This window comes from Streptopelia decaocto, assembly GCF_964273445.1.
Source record: "Streptopelia decaocto genome assembly, chromosome: 13".
Taxonomy (NCBI): Eukaryota; Metazoa; Chordata; class Aves; order Columbiformes; family Columbidae; genus Streptopelia; species Streptopelia decaocto.
Window position 1 is genome coordinate 16,203,264 of NC_138668.1, and position 18,719 is coordinate 16,221,982.

General features: G+C 44.7%; 1 protein-coding gene across 1 annotated transcript; it reads left to right on the plus strand.

The window, feature by feature from the left end:
- Window positions 1–5,801: 5,801 nt before the first annotated feature.
- PLA2G10 (phospholipase A2 group X) lies at window positions 5,802–18,633 on the plus strand. Its single transcript, XM_082064778.1, has 5 exons — window positions 5,802–6,159; window positions 6,387–6,458; window positions 12,571–12,736; window positions 15,459–15,565; window positions 17,939–18,633. Exons 2-5 carry the CDS (start codon window positions 6,410–6,412, stop codon window positions 18,082–18,084), a joined length of 468 nt encoding a protein of 155 aa, XP_081920904.1. The 5' UTR covers window positions 5,802–6,159; window positions 6,387–6,409; the 3' UTR covers window positions 18,085–18,633.
- The last annotated feature ends 86 nt before the right edge of the window (window positions 18,634–18,719 follow it).

Below are 18,719 nucleotides of genomic sequence, written 5' to 3' on the forward strand. Positions count from 1 at the left end.
CTACACGTTTCCGTGAGGAAGTGATAGACATCGTGACAGTATGACCTCCCCTTGCCATCATCTCCTTTAAACCTGAACACATGCAGCTCTCTCAGCTTCATCTGCCTGTCATGAGCTGCACCCCCCGATCAATTTGGTGCCTTCACCAGCCTCACTTCAGTATGCCGTTGGCCTTTTTAAAATGAGACAGAGCTCCAGGTATAGTCTCACAATTGTCAAATAGAGGAGAATCACAGAATCACACAGAATGGACTGGGTTGGAAAAGCCCTCAGAGATCATCCAGTCCAGCCCTTGGTCCAACTCCAGTCCATTCACTAGATCATGGCACTAAGTGCCATGTCCAGTCTCAGTTCAAAAACCTCCAGGGCCGGTGAGTCCAGCACCTCCCTGGGCAGCCATTCCAATGCCTGACCACTCTCTGCACAGAATTGCTTTCTAATCTCCAGCCTCAATTTCCCCTGGCAGAGTTGAAGCCCATGGCCCCTTGTCCTATTGCTGATGCCTGGGAGAAGAGCCCAATCCCCCCCTGGCTAGAACTGCCCTTCAGGTAGTTCTAGAGAGTGCTGAGCTCAGCTCTAAGCCTCCTCTTCTCCAGCCTAAACAAGCCCAGCTCCCTCAGCCTCTCCCCATAGGGCTTGTGTTCAAGTCCCTTCCCCAGTCTTGTTGCAGGGAAGAATCACTCTTCTGCAAACCCGCCCGTTACACTCAGCCCACAGTGCAGCTGGACACAGCTGCTGCAAGGGCACGTTGTTGTCTCACGTTCAGCGTGTCCGGCAGGACCCCGAGCTCCTTTTCTGCAAAGCTGCTCTACTCGGCCAGTCCCAGCCTGTCCTGCTGCCCAGGGTTCCGCCAGCCCACACGCGGCGCTTCGCCTCTGCCTTTGCTCAGCGCCATCAAGTCCCCAGCAGCTCATTTTTCCAGTCTGACCAGGTCCATCTGAGCAGCAGCCCTGCCCTCCAGTGAATCAGCCGCTCCCCCCAATTTGGTATCACCCACAAGCTTGCTGAGAGGTCACTCTGTCCCACCATCCGGGTCGTTACCTCAGCCCTTTCCACAAGCCAGGTTGGTGTAACCTCCAGAAAAGAAAGCAAGTCCAGCATCCTTCCAGAGATACGCTAGAAATTTCACATTTTGTTTTACAAAAATGCAAGAGTTGCATTGCTAAGCCTCTTCTTCTGCAGACATTAAAATTAAAATATCCCTAGGTTCCACAAGCAGCAGGATCTGGGGGTTTTTTGGGGTGGAAATGCTGAAATGTAGGACTTGACTTACCGAGCGTAAGAAAACTTCTGGAAGGCAGAGATGCGTGTTGAAACTTCAGAGCTAAGCAAGCCAGAAATTATTTATAGAGGCCTTCCCCATAATCTTCCAGTCTGTGGCTTTGCTTAAAGACAGATGATGCATTTCCATATCATAAAAATGGACAGTTGCGTCAGTATATACGTGGTACTCCGAGAACATATTTGCCATGTTGTTACTTGCCTGGGCGACTGTGTGCAGAGGACGGACGTTGTGCTTGTAGCTGTTAGCATTATGGAGCAGAGGGTAGAATCTGGAACAGAAAAAATAAAGAGACAGAAGAAAAAGGAAAACCATAAGAGTAATTTAGTTCTCCTGCATACATTATAACTGTAAACCAGTTTCCAGAACATCTATGTAATAACAACGTTTCCAGCACACAGCTGGCTGTTACGGGCTAGCTCGATATTTTTGCAGAATGGACAAAATAATGTAGCTGGCAAAGGGCATCTAGAGGACAACGCTACCAACGTGGTTCCCAAAATTCAGAGCATATTATGCTACTCATAGCCTTACTATTACCAAAGACGTTACAAGTTCTACTGGAGGCTGGTATAGTCTTAAATCAAGGTTAGATTTTGTTCTGCATGCTAGAAATAGATTTGAGATAATACCAAGCACGTTGGAAAATACTATAAAATGGCTTAACAGAATGTGTTCCGATGTCCCACATGGAGCTTGTCTCTTCAGACTCTGCTTTGTAACTCTTGTCCTTTTTAGAACAACATCCCCAGCAACACAGGCTGAAGAAAACATTGGTGAATGGGACACGTTGGTGGGGAAAAGGAATCAAGAGAAGATGGAAACACCTGAAAGAGAAGAAGGCAGCCGAACCTCTGAAAATGGAACAAAGGCACTGAATGTTTCCGAACAAATATTTGAATACATAAGGCTGGGGTTTTTTAATGAAGACAATGATGCTAAAGAAGTTGATTGTGTCCGAAGGAACAAACACTTGTAAGGGATGTGCTCCAGGCAGAAACCTGTCTCTCGATCCAACGTTTAAGAAAACGTGTGGTAACCTGGGGACATTTGCCAAGTGTGGCAGTCAAGTAAATACAGTCAGTTGACTTACAGCTGGGAAGTGGCTCTTCAGTTCTCATTATTCTGATACCTTCGCAGTGAGGCATGTGTTTGCTTTCCTTGTTTTCCGGCAGGAGTCAGCGCCCCAGAAGAGCCCGGTTCGGGGCCTGGGCTGCGCTGCAGGACACCCAAGGCGTGCTTTCCTGGCTCTGCCGCAGCCGCCACGTCACCTGCTCCCATTCCCATCTCTAACGATTTCCTTCACCATTCTTTATTGTTTCGTTTATTCAGTGGGGCAGCATATATGTCATATAGTGTAATTATCTCATGCTTAATGCAGAAGGATCCTAATCTTGGCTTAGATACCTACAGACTCTAGTATTTCTATACTCATCATCATTACTACAGATCTTCGTAAGAGCTAAATGCAGAAAAGATATAAATTTGACCAAGGTAGGTGGTCAATGCTTTTTCATTTTTCAGTAAAAATAACTGCTCTTACTAAATAAACGTGTTAATGGAACCAGCTTCTTCTGTTACTAGAAAAATACATAGTTTTGCAGCTGTTCAGTCAGCAGTAAATACCCTGTTCGGTGGCTCTCCAAAGCCCTGCGTTCACCTGCTCACAGGGAAGTGGAGAACTTGCCCTTCGGTTAGTCATATTTTAGGCCATTTGATCACTTTCCATCACCATCGTAACATTTTGGGTTCATACACTCTTATCATCTTCCTGTATGTACAGCACCACAGGTGCTGAGAAACGAGGCTTTCACAACCAACTTAACAAGTTTGCCCATCGTATTTTCATCCTGTGAGAATGTTCCTCAGTACCACTGTGTGTCTCAATTCTATCACTCTGTTCCTCAGATTCAAAAACAACTTAGTTAAAGCAACCACGGAGCACATGCAATCTTGTTTGAGAAAGTATATTCCAAAAGCAAATGCTTTTCCCCGGCCCTGCACAGCTCCCGTTGACGGAAAGAAAGGATTCATCAGTAAGAAGGAAAGTGCCATTTGTCACATCCGACTTAGAGCAGCTACCACGTGCTTCGGGTAAAAGAAAAGCAACACTGCAAAAAGCAAGCATGCAGGTTTGCTCTGCCACCTCCGTTTTTATTTAAAACTTGAAAGGGAACTTTAAATTTCATAAAAAATAAATCACTGTAGTCCATATTAATTTCCAGTCTGTTACTAGTATATTTTCTCAGCCATATGCCATGGCAATGAACTGGACAACTAACGCCCCCTCAGCAGAAGTATTTGTCAGCTTTTCCCCACACACACACAATTTCAATAGATGTTCTCTTTGAATTTTACTGCAACTCACAGGAACTCAGAGCTCCTGATCTGCATTCCCTACCGCATCACTTCGTGTAGTTTTTGCCATTCACATCCTTCTCTGCTTTCTAACAGAAGCAGCTGTAGTCTGAGCATTTCAGCCTCACTTGATATTTCAGTGGTTTTAAGATTACTTTCCTTGCGAGAAAAACGTACCAGCTGCGGTAACCCCGGTCACTAACACATTGCATCAGTCTGCTGAAGAACAAATGGGAAATGCAATTCCTCTTGCTCCCCGGACTCTGTTTTCATTGTCATATGCAATGGTATGCTGGATGGGATACTGTTTATCTGGCAGTCTCACCAAACTGCTGGTGAGCACCATTAAAACGTTCTAATAGGTGTGACTTACTGACCGGAAGAGTCGGTAAACACATGCAGTATAAGTGACAGTATGAAAATAGAGTAACAGTAATTAGCGATGCGACTCCATGACTAATAGGAAAATTGCTTTGACCAAGTTGATGGCAGTAGCAATGAAATCTTAAAAAAAATAAATCCATCCCCAATAGATGCGTTTTCTGTTTTGACTTGTGTTAATGCATTACCGTGGGTTCTCAGGACCAGTGACAACACTGATGGCTGACACAGATCCTGTTCGCTAGTGCTCTGGGCTGTCTCTGAGGAAACAACGTTGGTAGCTGTGGGCTGCTGTGTCTGGAACGCCCGACAGACGGACAGAAGGACCAGCTGCGGGCACATCACGGCACCTCGTGTCACAAGGACTTGGTGTTGACCAGCAGAAGCTCACGTCACAGCAGCCCCCCAACAGCCTCCTCCTGTGCGGAACACGAGCTCTCCAGCTGGAACCCCTTCGGCCCTGTCACGGGTCGGCACGGCTGCCGCGCCGTTCCTGGCGCTCTGCGCATGGCTGCGCGAAGCGGGATCGGGTGCGCAAAGCGGGATCGGGTGCGCAAAGCGGGATCGGGTGCGCAAAGCGGGATCGGGTGCGCAAAGCGGGATCGGGTGCGCAAAGCGGGATCAGGCGCGTGAAGCTGGATCGGGCGCGCAAAGCAGGATCAGGCGCGCGAAGCGGGATCGGGCGCGCAAAGCGGGATCAGGCGCGCAAAGCGGGATCGGGCGCGCGAAGCTGGATCGGGCGCGCGAAGCTGGATCGGGCGCGCAAAGCGGGATCAGGCGCGCGAAGCGGGATCGGGCGCGCGAAGCTGGATCGGGCGCGCAAAGCGGGATCGGGCGCGCGAAGGCCTCTCGACATCCGACCTCAAACTGAGGAGCTTCCACATCTACCCCACGCTTCCCTGACCGGTGCCAACACAAACATATTTCAGACAGTGTGGATTAATGAGACCATAACAAAAACAAATCTGCCCGCGCATGCTTTTTGTCTTTTGGAGTCACACCACGTATGATTTTCTACTTCTGATTAACAAGGAATAATACAACGCAGAAATCAGAGTGTTTGAATGCAAAAGTAGAGTTATCCTTTATACGTGTATGAAAAAAACATGTTATTTCTTTAATGAAAATACCATTCACTACAAAAAAAACACCAGCTGCTTTCCAATAGGAAGATGACATGGCCAAGAACGAGGTCTTGATAAGTGCTGTAAAAAAACGTTGGTTTTATCTATCTTTCCTTACCCCAGCAGTGCATGGGATCCAACGGGGGTCATATCCTGCAATTTAATAATGCCAAGTTAGAAAAAAAAAGGCAAATAAAATAAAACACACACACACACACAAATATTTCAGGGGTCCTGGTTGCTTGAACAACTGTCAGGAAATGCACTGGTTGCAGCACAATAATAGAAGATTTGATTAAATACTTGGAACATACAAGCAAGGAAAAATCACATAAAAGCAAGTGGTATTGTCCGTGTGCTGAGAGGGGCAATGAAACGGTCATTGCCAAATGGCCTCTAGTTGTAGGTTTTACAAAATAATACAAGAGTTGGAAAGGGAAAATATATGTGACGATTACACGTATTAAAAAATACTTAATATGAGATGCTATTTTGTTTGAGGGAAGGTTAAAAAGTTATTTTGATCAAGCTACAAATATCCATAACCAGTTTAGCAGTTGGTCGTTCTTTAGTCCTCCATGGAAAGCAGCAATCAGGAGATGAAATTGGGCAAATCCAGACCACAAGTACAGTGCATGTTACAGCACTGGTTACAGTTGACCAATGGAATAACTTGCAAAGCAGTTCACTGCCATCGGAACTCTTCGCATCTAGATTAAATTATCTGGGAAGTGCTGTGATTCGGAAATAAATTATAGCTCCCGGAGCAAGAAAATCCTGGAGGAGCGGAGCGGAGACCCCAGCTCAGGTTCGCTCGGGGCTGCGCGGCGCTCGCTGCCAGTGACGGGTCCCGGCGGCGGCTCCTCCTCCCGGGCAGACGGACAGACGGACAGAGCCCGGGCTGGGGCTGCGGGACCCGGCGCGGGGCACAAAGCGGCTCTTATAGCCGGCCCGCGGCGGCTCTGCCTCACACCACCGCACCCTGCCCGGAGCCCGGACCCCGCGGAGCCCGCACCCTGCCCGGAGCCCGCACCCTGCCCGGAGCCCTCACCCCTGCCCGGAGCCCGCACCCCTGCCCGGAGCCCTCACCCCTGCCCGGAGCCCGCACCCCTGCCCGGAGCCCTCACCCCTGCCCGGAGCCCTCACCCCTGCCCGGAGCCCTCACCCCTGCCCGGAGCCCGCACCCCTGCCCGGAGCCCGCACCCCTGCCCGGAGCCCGCACCCCTGCCCGGAGCCCGCACCCCTGCCCGGAGCCCGCACCGCCATGGGACCCCGCTGCCCGGCGCTGCCGCTGCTGCTGCTGCTGGGGACCGGTGAGTAGAGCGGCCGCGGGGGCCCCGGGGCGGCGGGAGCCGGTCCCTCCCGGCGGGGAAGCGGCCCCATCCCGCAGCGCCTCCGGACGCGCCCGCCCGGCTCCGGGTGCTCCGGCCCCGCAGGGATGGAGCTGGTGGCGCCTGGGGGAAGGCAGGAGGAGGAGGAGGAGGGAGAGGAAGGAGCGTTAGAAGTGCTCATGGCCAGTGAACACCTTCAGGCTTGGAAAAGAAATCTTACACTTTCACAGACCACCCAAGGCGCTCGGGCAGAACGCGGGGTAACGCGCCCGAGCGGAGAGCGCGGAGCTGGGGCTGCGGGCAGCCCGTCCAGCCTCAGCTTCACTGCAGCAGGGTAGTCGTGCTGGGGATCCCACATTACTGCTTTAAAGTTCACCTGCAATGTGCAAGTGTGTTAAAACCCCCCCAAAAACAGTATTTAAAGTCAGACTGCAGCTTGAACGTGTAATAATAATGTATCTACAAGCCAGCACATTTGCCCACGCTCTGCTGGTGAGCATGGAGCGCGTCTCAGAGCGCTGGTGTTACACAGCGCTGAAAAGCCAGGAGCTGCTAGAGCTGAGTTTGCCTACAAAACCAGAACTGGGTTATTCTGCAGAATGAGTCAGTCTTTATGAATCGGTTATGATGTGAGAATGTAATTAAAGAACCCCTGCCTCACGCTGAGCATAGCTGACTACTTACTTTGCACGTATTTATTTATTTTTTTAATCCTACGTCCTATTTATTAGGCAGTATTAAAGACCAGTTGTAATAATTTACAGTTCGTTTCCTCATAGGTTTTCTAAGGTACTCATCAGTATAGTGTCTGAATGTACTTATTTCTTTCACACTTCTATGAAACTATATTATCATCCCTCTATTTCAGAGAGGTAGCATTAATTCTGGGTTCCTGCGGTGACAAGTTAGAACCCGATTTTAGCTATAGCTGCCTAAATCATGTGGAACTTCAACTACTCCAAGTATGGCTTGAGTGTTGCACTAGTTCGGTGCCCCAGCCCCAGGATATTCCACAGGCTGCGAGTATCCTATTAGTAAACACCAACAGGTATTGTTTTAAAGTGATTGAACTAACCTCACGCTGAACCTCTCTGACAGCGCTAAGAATAAAATCCAGCTTTCCAGAATAGCATTCAGCTGCCGTAATTAAGAGATTCTCTTTTGTCTTCCTGCACTTTTTTTATTCATTCCTCCACCCTTGCAAATTCACCAAAGCAAATCTTGCCAATAGAAGGATCCTAAGGACAAGAGCCTCGGTTTGTTCTTACAAGAGACTCCGTGCCCAGGACGCGGCGGGGCTGGGAAGAGGCAGCCGCGCGGTTAAAGCCCCTGCGGGCGGGTGTTTGCGTAACGGGGCCAACTTGAGGTCCCACGGAGCTCACTGCCCCAGTTCCACCGCTGACCTCAGCGTGCCCCGGTTATTCCGTCCGCGTGCGGATCTTCCTCCGGGCTTCATCCTCTGCACGGTGCAAACCTCACCAGGAACGTTCCGGAAGGCAAAGAAAGGGTGTTTGGCGGCTCCTGCCAGCCCAGGGTGACCCACAGGGCCGGGCTCTGTCCCACCCGGGCAGCCAGGGGGACGGGGATTGATTCACCTCTTGCCTTGGTCCACGGGATCAAAACACGCAAATTGGTCCTTTCAAAAAAATGTCTACGTGACCACCGTTTGTGGAGATGGTCTGGGCAACAAGATGAGGCGAAAACAGATGAAACCCAAGGAAAAAAATCTAAACAAAAAAAAGAGAAGTTTCTATAATACATACAGGTCAAAGGTTTCTACTTCTGCATCAGCAAGTCTGCTTATTCCCAAGTTTCAAATTCTGAACGACTGGAGCACTATGACTGTGCAAAGGAAACGTCAATGTCGAAAATCTTACACATTTAACATCAAAAAATGGTTTTGTAGCCTCAGTCTTTGACTTATTTTAACTTATTTTAAAACCCACAAAACATCAGACTGCATTAGATGCTAATGATTCATGTAGTGATGTATCATAGTTACGCAAAGTTGTGCATCTTAATAAAAATGTTATTACATATCTGCAAAAATAATTACGTTTGCATTGTGCCCACTGCAAAGAGTAAAGTGTTGTGGGAAATATTGACCTTTCACAAAAAATTCATGTGTCTCTAAAATGGGGGTTTTCCTCTATGCATATGGAAATGGAAGGGCCTGGATCTTTAACTAGTATTGTGAGCTACTCAGAAAACCAGGAAAAGAGGAGAGTAGGAGGGTACAGTGGAAAAGGTCTTGCAAAGACATAACAACATCCAGCACTGAGCACAGTCTGAACTCCCAAGAGCTTCCGCAGGCAGCAAACGAAGCTGAAGCTGAAACCCCCCAAACGGGGCCGGGCACCAGCACAAGAGTTACACTTTCAAATTTGAACCAAGCACAACACGAGTATAATGTCATTACTTACTTTCTCTCAGGCTGCCTTTAGTGTTTACTTAATTTCAGTCTTCAAAAATCACCTCATGGCTTCTGATCTCTCTGGCTCAGTCATTACGATCACAAAGACAACTGCATACATTTGTTTGGGGATTTTTCCTTCCCCATCTGCTACTTTATGGTGCCTGAAGCGGCCTCGGGATTGGTATGGGCTTGGTTCCCCTTCAGCCTTCACTTTGAAAGCAGCTGCATCACATTCAGTTCAATCTGAGTTTGCTGACGGACTCATCTCTCATAAGATTTTTTTCCTTTCCCAAATATCTTTCAAGTTTTCTTTCAAGAATTAGAGCAGCTGAAACTTTAACAAAGTTCCAATTCCTCTTATTCAATAAACACTGGAATTAAGTATTACAAGAATATTAAAAGCCGTAACAAGAGTGGACTCGAATTGTCCAATTGTAAATTATTTTTGTATACTTAGTTGTACTTACTGCCTGTGATATCTACCTACCAAAACAATGTGGGTTTGGTTATTTTCATAGACATTACAAAGCAATGAAATGAAAATCAACGCAATCCGGTTCCCTCCCTTTCCCCTGCCCAGAATGTTGGGTTTGATAGAGCTGCACACAATGCGCACGGCAAAAACAAGGGACGGAGCAGACACAGCAGGACAACGCGGCTCCCTCAGGAACGCAGAACCGAACCTACACAACACTCTTGTCCACAGGAGAAATGTGAAGACTTCAGAAAAACCAACAAAACCATACGGAAGATTCTACAAACATACCTTAATCATGAAACACTTGGAAAGAGGCAGAATTTCACTTCAGTCTCTGACTGTATTCCACAGTTCTCATAAAACACTTGGGAAATTTTAGGATGTCAATGATATACCAACCCTACCAGCACCCTACTGACGGTCCTGTTATTTCCATAGTTCTATGTATTCTATGATTGTTTTTTGTCACTTTCACTAAACTCAGATAACAAAGCTGTTGGGACAGAGACTTTTCCTTCAGCCACGTCAGAGTTATCTACAGTACAATAGTCATGGTTTATACCTGGATGTATAGATGCTGTAACACAAACAAATTGCAAGGACAAAAGGTTCACTTCCTTTTCTTTAACTTACATGGCACATTTGAAAGATCTATACCTGAGCTCTTCCAGGGGTAAACAATTAATCACTTCCACTTTATGTGGATTTAAATCAAGGGATCTGTCCAAAGTTGGCAAACAGTTCTCTGATGCAGCCAGGAATATGACTTGGAAGTTCTCCGCTTCCTCCCCCTGTGCTGTAGCTCTGCTGTCTCATCCTTCCCAACCCGCCCAGAACGGAGACACAATGTACAAGTTCTTCACTTTGTTCAGAGCCACTGGTGTCCCGCAGAGCAGCCCCAGCTGTGCCGATTCACCACCGCGGCCCCCGAGCTACCGGAGTCTCGCCAATCGCACTGAACGTTTGAGAATCTAAGCACTTGCCATCTGTAACGCCGCAGCCTCGCTGCAGGTCTTTACCAGCCGCGGATTTACGGAACCCGTCCCGACAGCGAAGATAACGCTTTCAACGCTTCACAGAGATAAGAATCCAGTTATACTCCAGTGGATGCTTCTGCTAGCCAGAGCTGAACCGCAGAGTCAGAGCTGCAATGGAATGAGAACATCATGTGTCAGTTCCACAGCGTGACTGTTATTTTGACACCTGGAACTACAGGAGCCAGAGTCCACCCAGCTCACCCTGTGGAGCCCTTGGGAAAGCGTGAGAGGATCTTCTTAGCAGAACAGCTCTGTAACGCCCTGGACGGGGAGCCACGAGACACACCTTTCACTACCTCAGCAAGGAAGTTTTAGCGCCACTGGGACAGGTTTTGAATGAATCTGCAAGCGAGCACACAGCCAAGGAAGCTTTTTTGAGCTCCTCAGGATGCAATTGCTGCTGATGTACGGCCAGCGACGCACAGGCCGGTTGAAGCTCTCCCGTTCCAGCGTCCTCTCCCCGGTCACACACCCGCAGGGCAGGAGGGAACAAGATCGGGGAGCAGCCGCCGGTCAGACAAGCACTGACTATAGTCTTAGGAAGCCTGGCTGTTGTTCTGAGAAAGGATTAGCTCTAACCATTCTTTCTAAAGCTTTTATTACCATTCTCACATACACACCAATTGTGTTTCTTAGTGAGGTGATTTCATGAGCTGCTTAAATTCCTTCATTTCATGAACTGACGAGTGCCGGAGGTCACCAGCACCACAGTGTTTCAGGTTACTCAACTGTGCTGGGAACAATACTCTTATGGTAGATCTTCCATTAGCAGATTATAGTTAATCTTATAATGTATCATAATAGATTAGTCTATTAGTTAGTCTGTTATAATAGATTACATGATTATACAGATTATATACAAATTGCATAATCATATAGTTCTTCTGTAGGAAAAGAAATGTCAAAGCCTTCAATGACAGTCTAAATATTTTGTTGTGCTACCTCTCTCACAGATATTACCACTTCTTAAAGCTTTATATCTTTGCTAATCTGTATCCAGTACTGAGAGTCGAGGTTTATAAACTGTTCTCATACCAAAATAAATCATTAGTTTAATTAGTAAGACAACTCTAACGAGCAGCCTTCCACTAATTGATTTTGTACTCATCCAGCTTCTGAAAAATTGCTGCAAATAGCTTGGAGCCTGCAGTGCAAGGAAGCGCCGCCTGTTCCCGTTCCGGGTCTCCGATGTGTTAGCTCAACCCGAAGGGTGATACGAAGCTCTAAAAAAGTCACCTGGTGTCTCAACATGTATCTGCTGTCCTGGACCTACTGCTCTAGTACTGACATAGGATAGTGAAAACCAAGTTCCTAAATAGTCTTGTTCTGGAAAAATAATGGTGAGAATCCCTTCAACGACACTCAAAATGACACAGAAAAAAATAAGCATCATTCTCATTTCCCTGGAAATGACTCCAAAGACCTGCTTGTTTCCCTGCTCTACAGCCATCCATCACCCCCACCAGTTATGTGGCTTGTCTAAAAATGAGGAAAACCAGAACCCCATCATAAAGGACCTATTTGTACAAATGTAAAGCATGACATTCCACAAAATAACACGATGGGCAAAATTGCATGTTATAAGGAGGAAATACTGCAGTGCTTGTGGATCTAATGTTAGCAGAGCAGTGGCCCTCAAGCACGCAGCGCACACCATGCAAACCTACGGGAACACTCTTGTCCACAGAGAGAAATGTGAAGACTTCAGAAAAACAAACAAAACCACATAGAAAATTCTACAAACATACCTTAATCATGAAACACTTGGAAAGATGTAGAATTTCACTTCAGTCTGTATTCCACAGTTCTGATAAAATACTTGGGAAATTTTATCACGTCGCTAGGACACCAACCCTACCGACATCCTACCGACAGTCCTATTATTTCCATAGTTCTATGTATTGTATGATTGGTTTTTGTCACTTTTTTTAAACTCAGGTGAGTGAGGGCGCTCCTGGGTCTGCAGGAATTGGGGATGTTGTTCAGGACTCCGCTCTCTACAGACCGGGGTACAAAGGGACAGGGTCAAGCAGGATGGCCGCACAACATCACAAAGAAAACTGCGTTGTTTTCATGCATTTTCATTCATTATGAAAGTTTTTTTTTAAAAAAATGAAAACTATACCTGTGTGTTTGATTCAATAAGGAGTTTTTCTTCCACAGTTTACAAAAGTGCTTTTGGAGAAGCCGGTTTGAGACATCGAAGAGGAATTCTTGAATTAGCCGGAGCCATTCGATGCTCCACAGGACGATCTCCCTTCGCCTACCTGCGCTACGGCTGCTACTGCGGGCTGGGCGGGAAGGGATGGCCCAAGGACAGAGTGGACTGGTAAGGTAACTGCGTGTCTGAGTAATTCAGTGCTGAATGTTTGCAGGTGACAGAGTAAAAGGACTAAAGTATGAATTAGGCCTATTTAACACCAGTGAGGGAACTGAGTTTAAACAGCCCTCAGACTGCGAAGAAACTCTGGCTCATTCATGTGTTGCTGTAGATGTACATGAGTCTTACTTGTTTCACTCCAACTCATTGCACTAATACTGGATTCACAGTACAATTGAGTTTCTTTGCTGTTGCTGTTTGGCCAAGAGCTGAAGAACTAAAGTCTTCTTGGAGAAGCTTTAAAGCTCGAGCATCCAAGTTATAGATAAAAATAAAAATTACAATTGAAAAATCTGTTGATTCTACTGCTCTCCATTCATCTTGTTAGTATTCCAAATAACACATACATTTTGAAAAATTCAACCTGTTGAAAAATAACTTTTGAATAAAAGGAATTATGAATTGCTACTAAATTCTAAAACCAGACCTTTGTATTTAGTACTAAATCTCAGCATCTTGAACCACCATCTATTTAACTTATAGTTGAACATAAGCTGACAGGAAGATGATTTTCCAGTTACAGCAGTTAAGTAAAGGGTTTATATTTTCAAGTTTATCAACTTAAAGATAAATAAATATATCATATATATACACATTTCCCCACTGTCTGTGACATCTCAAGTTTTAACATATCAGACAGATACATGGTAAATTGAAAATAAACCCCCTGATACTCACATTTAGGGTAAAATTTATGGAAAGTTCAAATCTGTTTTTTTCTTTTTTTCCATAAAGATTCTAGTTGTGACTAGACCTGAAACACCTCAAATCTTTGCCTACATATTTCAAGTTTTTGGGTGTGTAATCTGTTAAAGACAATTCTGTAAAACGCAGTCACTACTTCACTGACTGGGAAGGCACACAAAAAGAGGGGGCGAGCGTTCCTTCTGATCACCTGAAGATAAGGATGGAGAACATGCAGTTTGCAGATCTTTCATTGTAGGCCAGTTTTGCACTTTGTGAAAGTCCCATAGTGGCAAGAAGCTGCTTCTGCACAGCCGGTGTTGAGCTGGTTGGGGTCTGGGCTTCCCCAGCTCCCGAATGTTGAGAACTGAACTCCCCCGCCGCACGGGTGTGGAACTGAGAACCGCACCGGCTGGACGGACACGCAAACATTCGCACCAAGTTCCATTTCAAGTTTTGAGCTACTTTGTGGGCTGTTTGCATTCACAATTATGGCTGACAGCAAGTCAAGTGAAAATGCAGAAATACTTAATCTGAAGAAAGAGCGTCTGTAATGGAATTATTCAAATAATAGTGCAGTTTATAGTTTTGCCTGCCACTCATAAGCTTTCCAATGGAGACAATCATATGTTGCACTCATAACATACACTGTAAAATCCTTATGCACCTATTTTTATCTAAAATCCTTAGAAGTAATTCTAACAATTTTCATAACACATGAAGATAGACTGCACTACAGCAAAAGCTGTATTTCCTGGTTCATTTACCTTAGTACTGCTACAAAGACATCATAGTAGAAATCAATTTCTTTTAAGTTCAATGCATGAAATGAACCTATGGAGCTACTTCACAGCCATGTGCTGTTCAGCTGTTACATACCGCAGGATCTTTAAATGGAGATTCGTGTGGGGTTACCAAGTAATTATTTAATAAGCATAGGAAAAAACCCAGTAATTGCAAATGAGAGCTCGCAGCATTGACTTTTTCTATTGCAGACACCAATTCCTCAGGCAAAATAAACACCATCTAAACATCATGTGCCTACTGTAATACGATGGGTTTAGGCTACCAGGAGACAACGGAATGACTGGATGGAACGAGCTCACGGTTACATCCTGTTCCTCCTGAGTCAAAAACAAACAAAAGAGTATAGTTTGCAGCAAAAACTTCCGAGCTCTCTAATTTCAGATCCTCATTAACTCCCCACTTGCTATTCTGGGCTTGCAATGACTTCATGCTAGAAGAGCAATTCTTTTCTTAAGCATTAAAACGCACTTACCTGTATTGTTCAGTTCCACGATGTGAGATAAAGTCTATGAATTCCTTGTCTCAATCATGACAAGAACAATTTTGAAATCACTTTGGGCAGCTTTCCAGATTTTTTCACTATACTGAGCAGAGGTTTAGTTACATTATGGCATTAAACAGCACCTGTGCCCATTCATCACTGAACATCTCGCCCTCTCTCAGCTTTTCTGCCCCTCTCCAAGGCCTTTGCTGTGACATTTGTGACAGTGTGCTACAGCCTAACGAATCTTGTCCCTTTATTAGTAACTGTTACAAAAGCATCTATAACTGGCAGAAGAATACCCCATTCATTATCTCACAGACTGTTCTGGCATTTCATCTTTTTCTTGAATGGGCTCGGAGACAGGCATACCAACAGAGAAGTTGATTGTGTCTATCTGTGAGAATGCTTTAAAGATTCCTGGTGTTTTCCCCTATGAGGAAGTTCAGCTAGATCAATGTGTACCAGACCTGTTCCTGAGCATTGATTACATGAAAGAATAAGAATTTTTTCTGGGTGATCCATGAATCAATTGCCCTGTTTTGATTCCCGAGCAGGTGAACTGTTGGTACATTCGCAGGTGTTGACTGTTTTATTGTTCCACAGCCTGTAGAACCATGCTGATAAAAACCATCCAGATTACATGACCATAAATCACCACTGAATGAGTTAAGGCCAATTCCTTTCTGTGCCTGGCAGGTGCTGTTTTCAGCACGACTGCTGCTACGGGCGGGCGGAGCGGGCCGGCTGCCAGCCCAAGACGGAGGTTTACCGCTGGGAGTGCGAGGACAGCGCTGTGGTGTGCGGTGAGTGAACGCTGACAGCATCGGACTACCTGTAAAATCCTTGTTTTAGCATCCTTCCTTTTGTGCTGTGTTTTGCCAGGGTAAGCTGTGCCTCCACAGCTATGCCAACTCACTGAATGCAGTTTCTTCTTCGTAATCCCCACCTACTGACACACATAAGCAAAGAAAAATCTCATCTACAAGCTTCTATTACCGCTTTAGAAAACACTACCAAAACCCCCCTCTTTTTACTTGGCATTTACATATGTCGAGGAATTCATGTTATGCTATTCCCTGCAAGTCTCCCATGGGAGAACAACTACAAACAGGAGGCAAAACAATGAGAACTGTTTAAAAAGGATCCTTTTTCTACTTAGAGGAAAATATTTCACACCGCTTGTACATTTAGGATGGAGGAGCATTTGGCACTTACTACTCATCGCTTGTCCAGCCCACTGCTACTGCCTCCAATTTATGAATGAATTCACAATTAAAACTTACAATTTCAAACACTGAGGTAATACAATATTGGATGTGTATGTTTATTTATGGGAGTGACGCATCCACAAGCCATTGAATTTTAATTTGAAAATATGTACATAATTAGTGTACAAGTTGCAACAGATGCCTGACCACATCCTGATAAATTTTGTCTGACTGCTCTGAAATTGGAACGTAATTTACTTGCCGTGCTATAGTATAAAGGAGAAGGACAAAGAGATATCAAAGGAAAAAACAAGACACATTTAACAGGAAAAAAGTGTTTCTTTTACATTATTTGTTCACAGCTCCCAAAGTTTTAGCAAATATTTTCCAATACACTCGAAAGACTTTTTGAAACTATAACTTCTCAGAAACTCCCAAATTTTCCAGGATTTTCTTCTTGTTTGTTGTTGTTGTTTTAATTTAAATCAGGTGCTAGCTCCAAGTTACTTTGCATGTAATTTTATGCCACTACCTAGAATGGAAATGAGCTTGAGAATTGGTTATTATTTGCACCACAAAAACATCAACCCTTATATAAACTTGTTCACCATGTCTGAGTTTCTGACCCCCATCGCTTCAAGGCAAACAGAAAAAACACAGAAACCTCTCATTTCAAAACTCAGCTTAGAACTTGCCTGACCTGACATCATAGGAAAGCTTTTTGACACTATTTCCTTAACTCCTTTTCATTGACCCCTTTCCTCTGCTCAAGCATCCACCTCATACAGAATCTCTACTTGCTAATTTCCTCCTCTGCTCCACAAGTACCAAAAGTGTCTTTTCTCTCAAATTACCTGATTAACTGACAAGTTACGCTCCCCCTATATTTGGCTGTAAAGGTTCTGGTCCTGCTCCAGTCCAGAAGCTGAGGATTTTTAAAAATACTGGCCAGCTGAAACAAAGTTCCCAGTGTAGCATGGAGAAGATTAAGTTTGGAGCAATAACGAGAGAAGGAATAGCTCTTCTCAGTTAATGGAGTAGTTCTTACCGCAGCCGGTTGCAGCATCAACATATATACATCAAGCATGCTTCCATTTCATCGGAGAATCTGAGTTAATTCACAAAACTGAACACTTGTTCTGCTCCTAGATAAATCTTGGGCAGAGATTCAGCTAAGCTTTCAAAGTGTTAAATACTAAGACAACATATAATCAAGAAGTTTTCAGTTTACAGACAGTTGCGGAGAGAAAAAACACACATTTCTGGCTTGGCACAATAAAATCAAAGTGTATTTCTGTAGAAGAAATAGTCCATGCCAAGAAGAAATATTAATGCCAAGAAATCTGTTAAATTACAACGCTACAATTATAAAACAAATATGGCCACGCATGGATTTTATTGTCCTTAAACACACTTTACTTACATTCTTACCAAATGCCTTAATAAAAAAAGCTGGGTGGTTTAAGCTGAACACACAACATCTTTGCGTCCCTTATTTCACATACGTAATTTTAATGCCACGTGCTTTAGCAGATTAAAACATATGTGAAATGGAAAATATCTTCCCAAACTCAAGTTTCACCAGAGCAACAGGGCAGGCAAGGAGGGTCACATACCACTTTCTAAAGAGGAATCAGTCATCAGCCTTCCTTTATTAAAGAGGGGGAAAAAAGCATGTAAGTCTTTATCCAATTATTCTATTTTCCCCTGCCAAGATATCATATATATTACTGCACCAAAGCACGCTGGTGTGTTCTTTGTTGCTGAGATGTCCCGGCACGGGGCTCTGCCTGAAGAACACAACACAATGGGAAGCTTGACCAAAGCTCAGTGCAGTTTCTATTGCACTTGAAACGTTAAGAGCCATTTATCTGGCAAATGTGGAACATGAGGTAGTAATTCTTGGTATTCCGTTTGGAATTTCAAATTACATCAGACTAACATCAAACTTACTGTGTTTTCTTTCAGAATCACTGGAAGACAAATGTCAAAAAATGGCATGTGAATGTGACCGTGAAGCTGCCAAATGTTTCTCTAAGGCTCCCTATCACACCAGATTCCTTTTGTGGCCAGACTTTCTGTGTAGTGAGATTCAGCCTTTGTGTAGGTATTAAATAGCCAACAGCGGGCTTCATGAAAATTCGGTATGGATTTAAATCTAAAATTACTTTTTTTTTTAGTCACAGTAATGACAACACATTATTTTCCCCTTCCTTGATCCTCTTTCTGCCGTCTCAGCCTTTTCACCCCACAATGGCCAAAGTAATTGTTTATCCTCTTATTTACCTTCTATAACGTATGGACTAAAAGCAAGTCCATTAGCTCTGTGTAAGCTTTTATTGGCTTAATAGCAATTTATCAGCTTATGGAGTAATGAACTTGAAATTAATTTTGTTTTATTCAGATTTGCAGATTTTTCAGATTCATAATATTATTCTTTCCATTCCCGCGCCCCCAGCTCTAAGATACAAACCAAACTTTTCCACTAACGTTTACCCTAATATGTGTTAACTTTGAACTGACCAGAAGAAACGCATGAGGTGATAGTGTCAGCACAAAGAGCCCTCTCATCCATATTAAACACTTACTGCGAAGCCTAATTTAACTGTCGCATCTCATTCACCTGAAGTAGTCCTACCTGTATTAAAAATTGCCTAATAGAATTATTTATTCTAGTCTTTGTTTTTTAAATGCAATTTTCCACGAAGCTGTGCATTTGCTACAGCTCCAGCTCCTTTCTCTATGTACG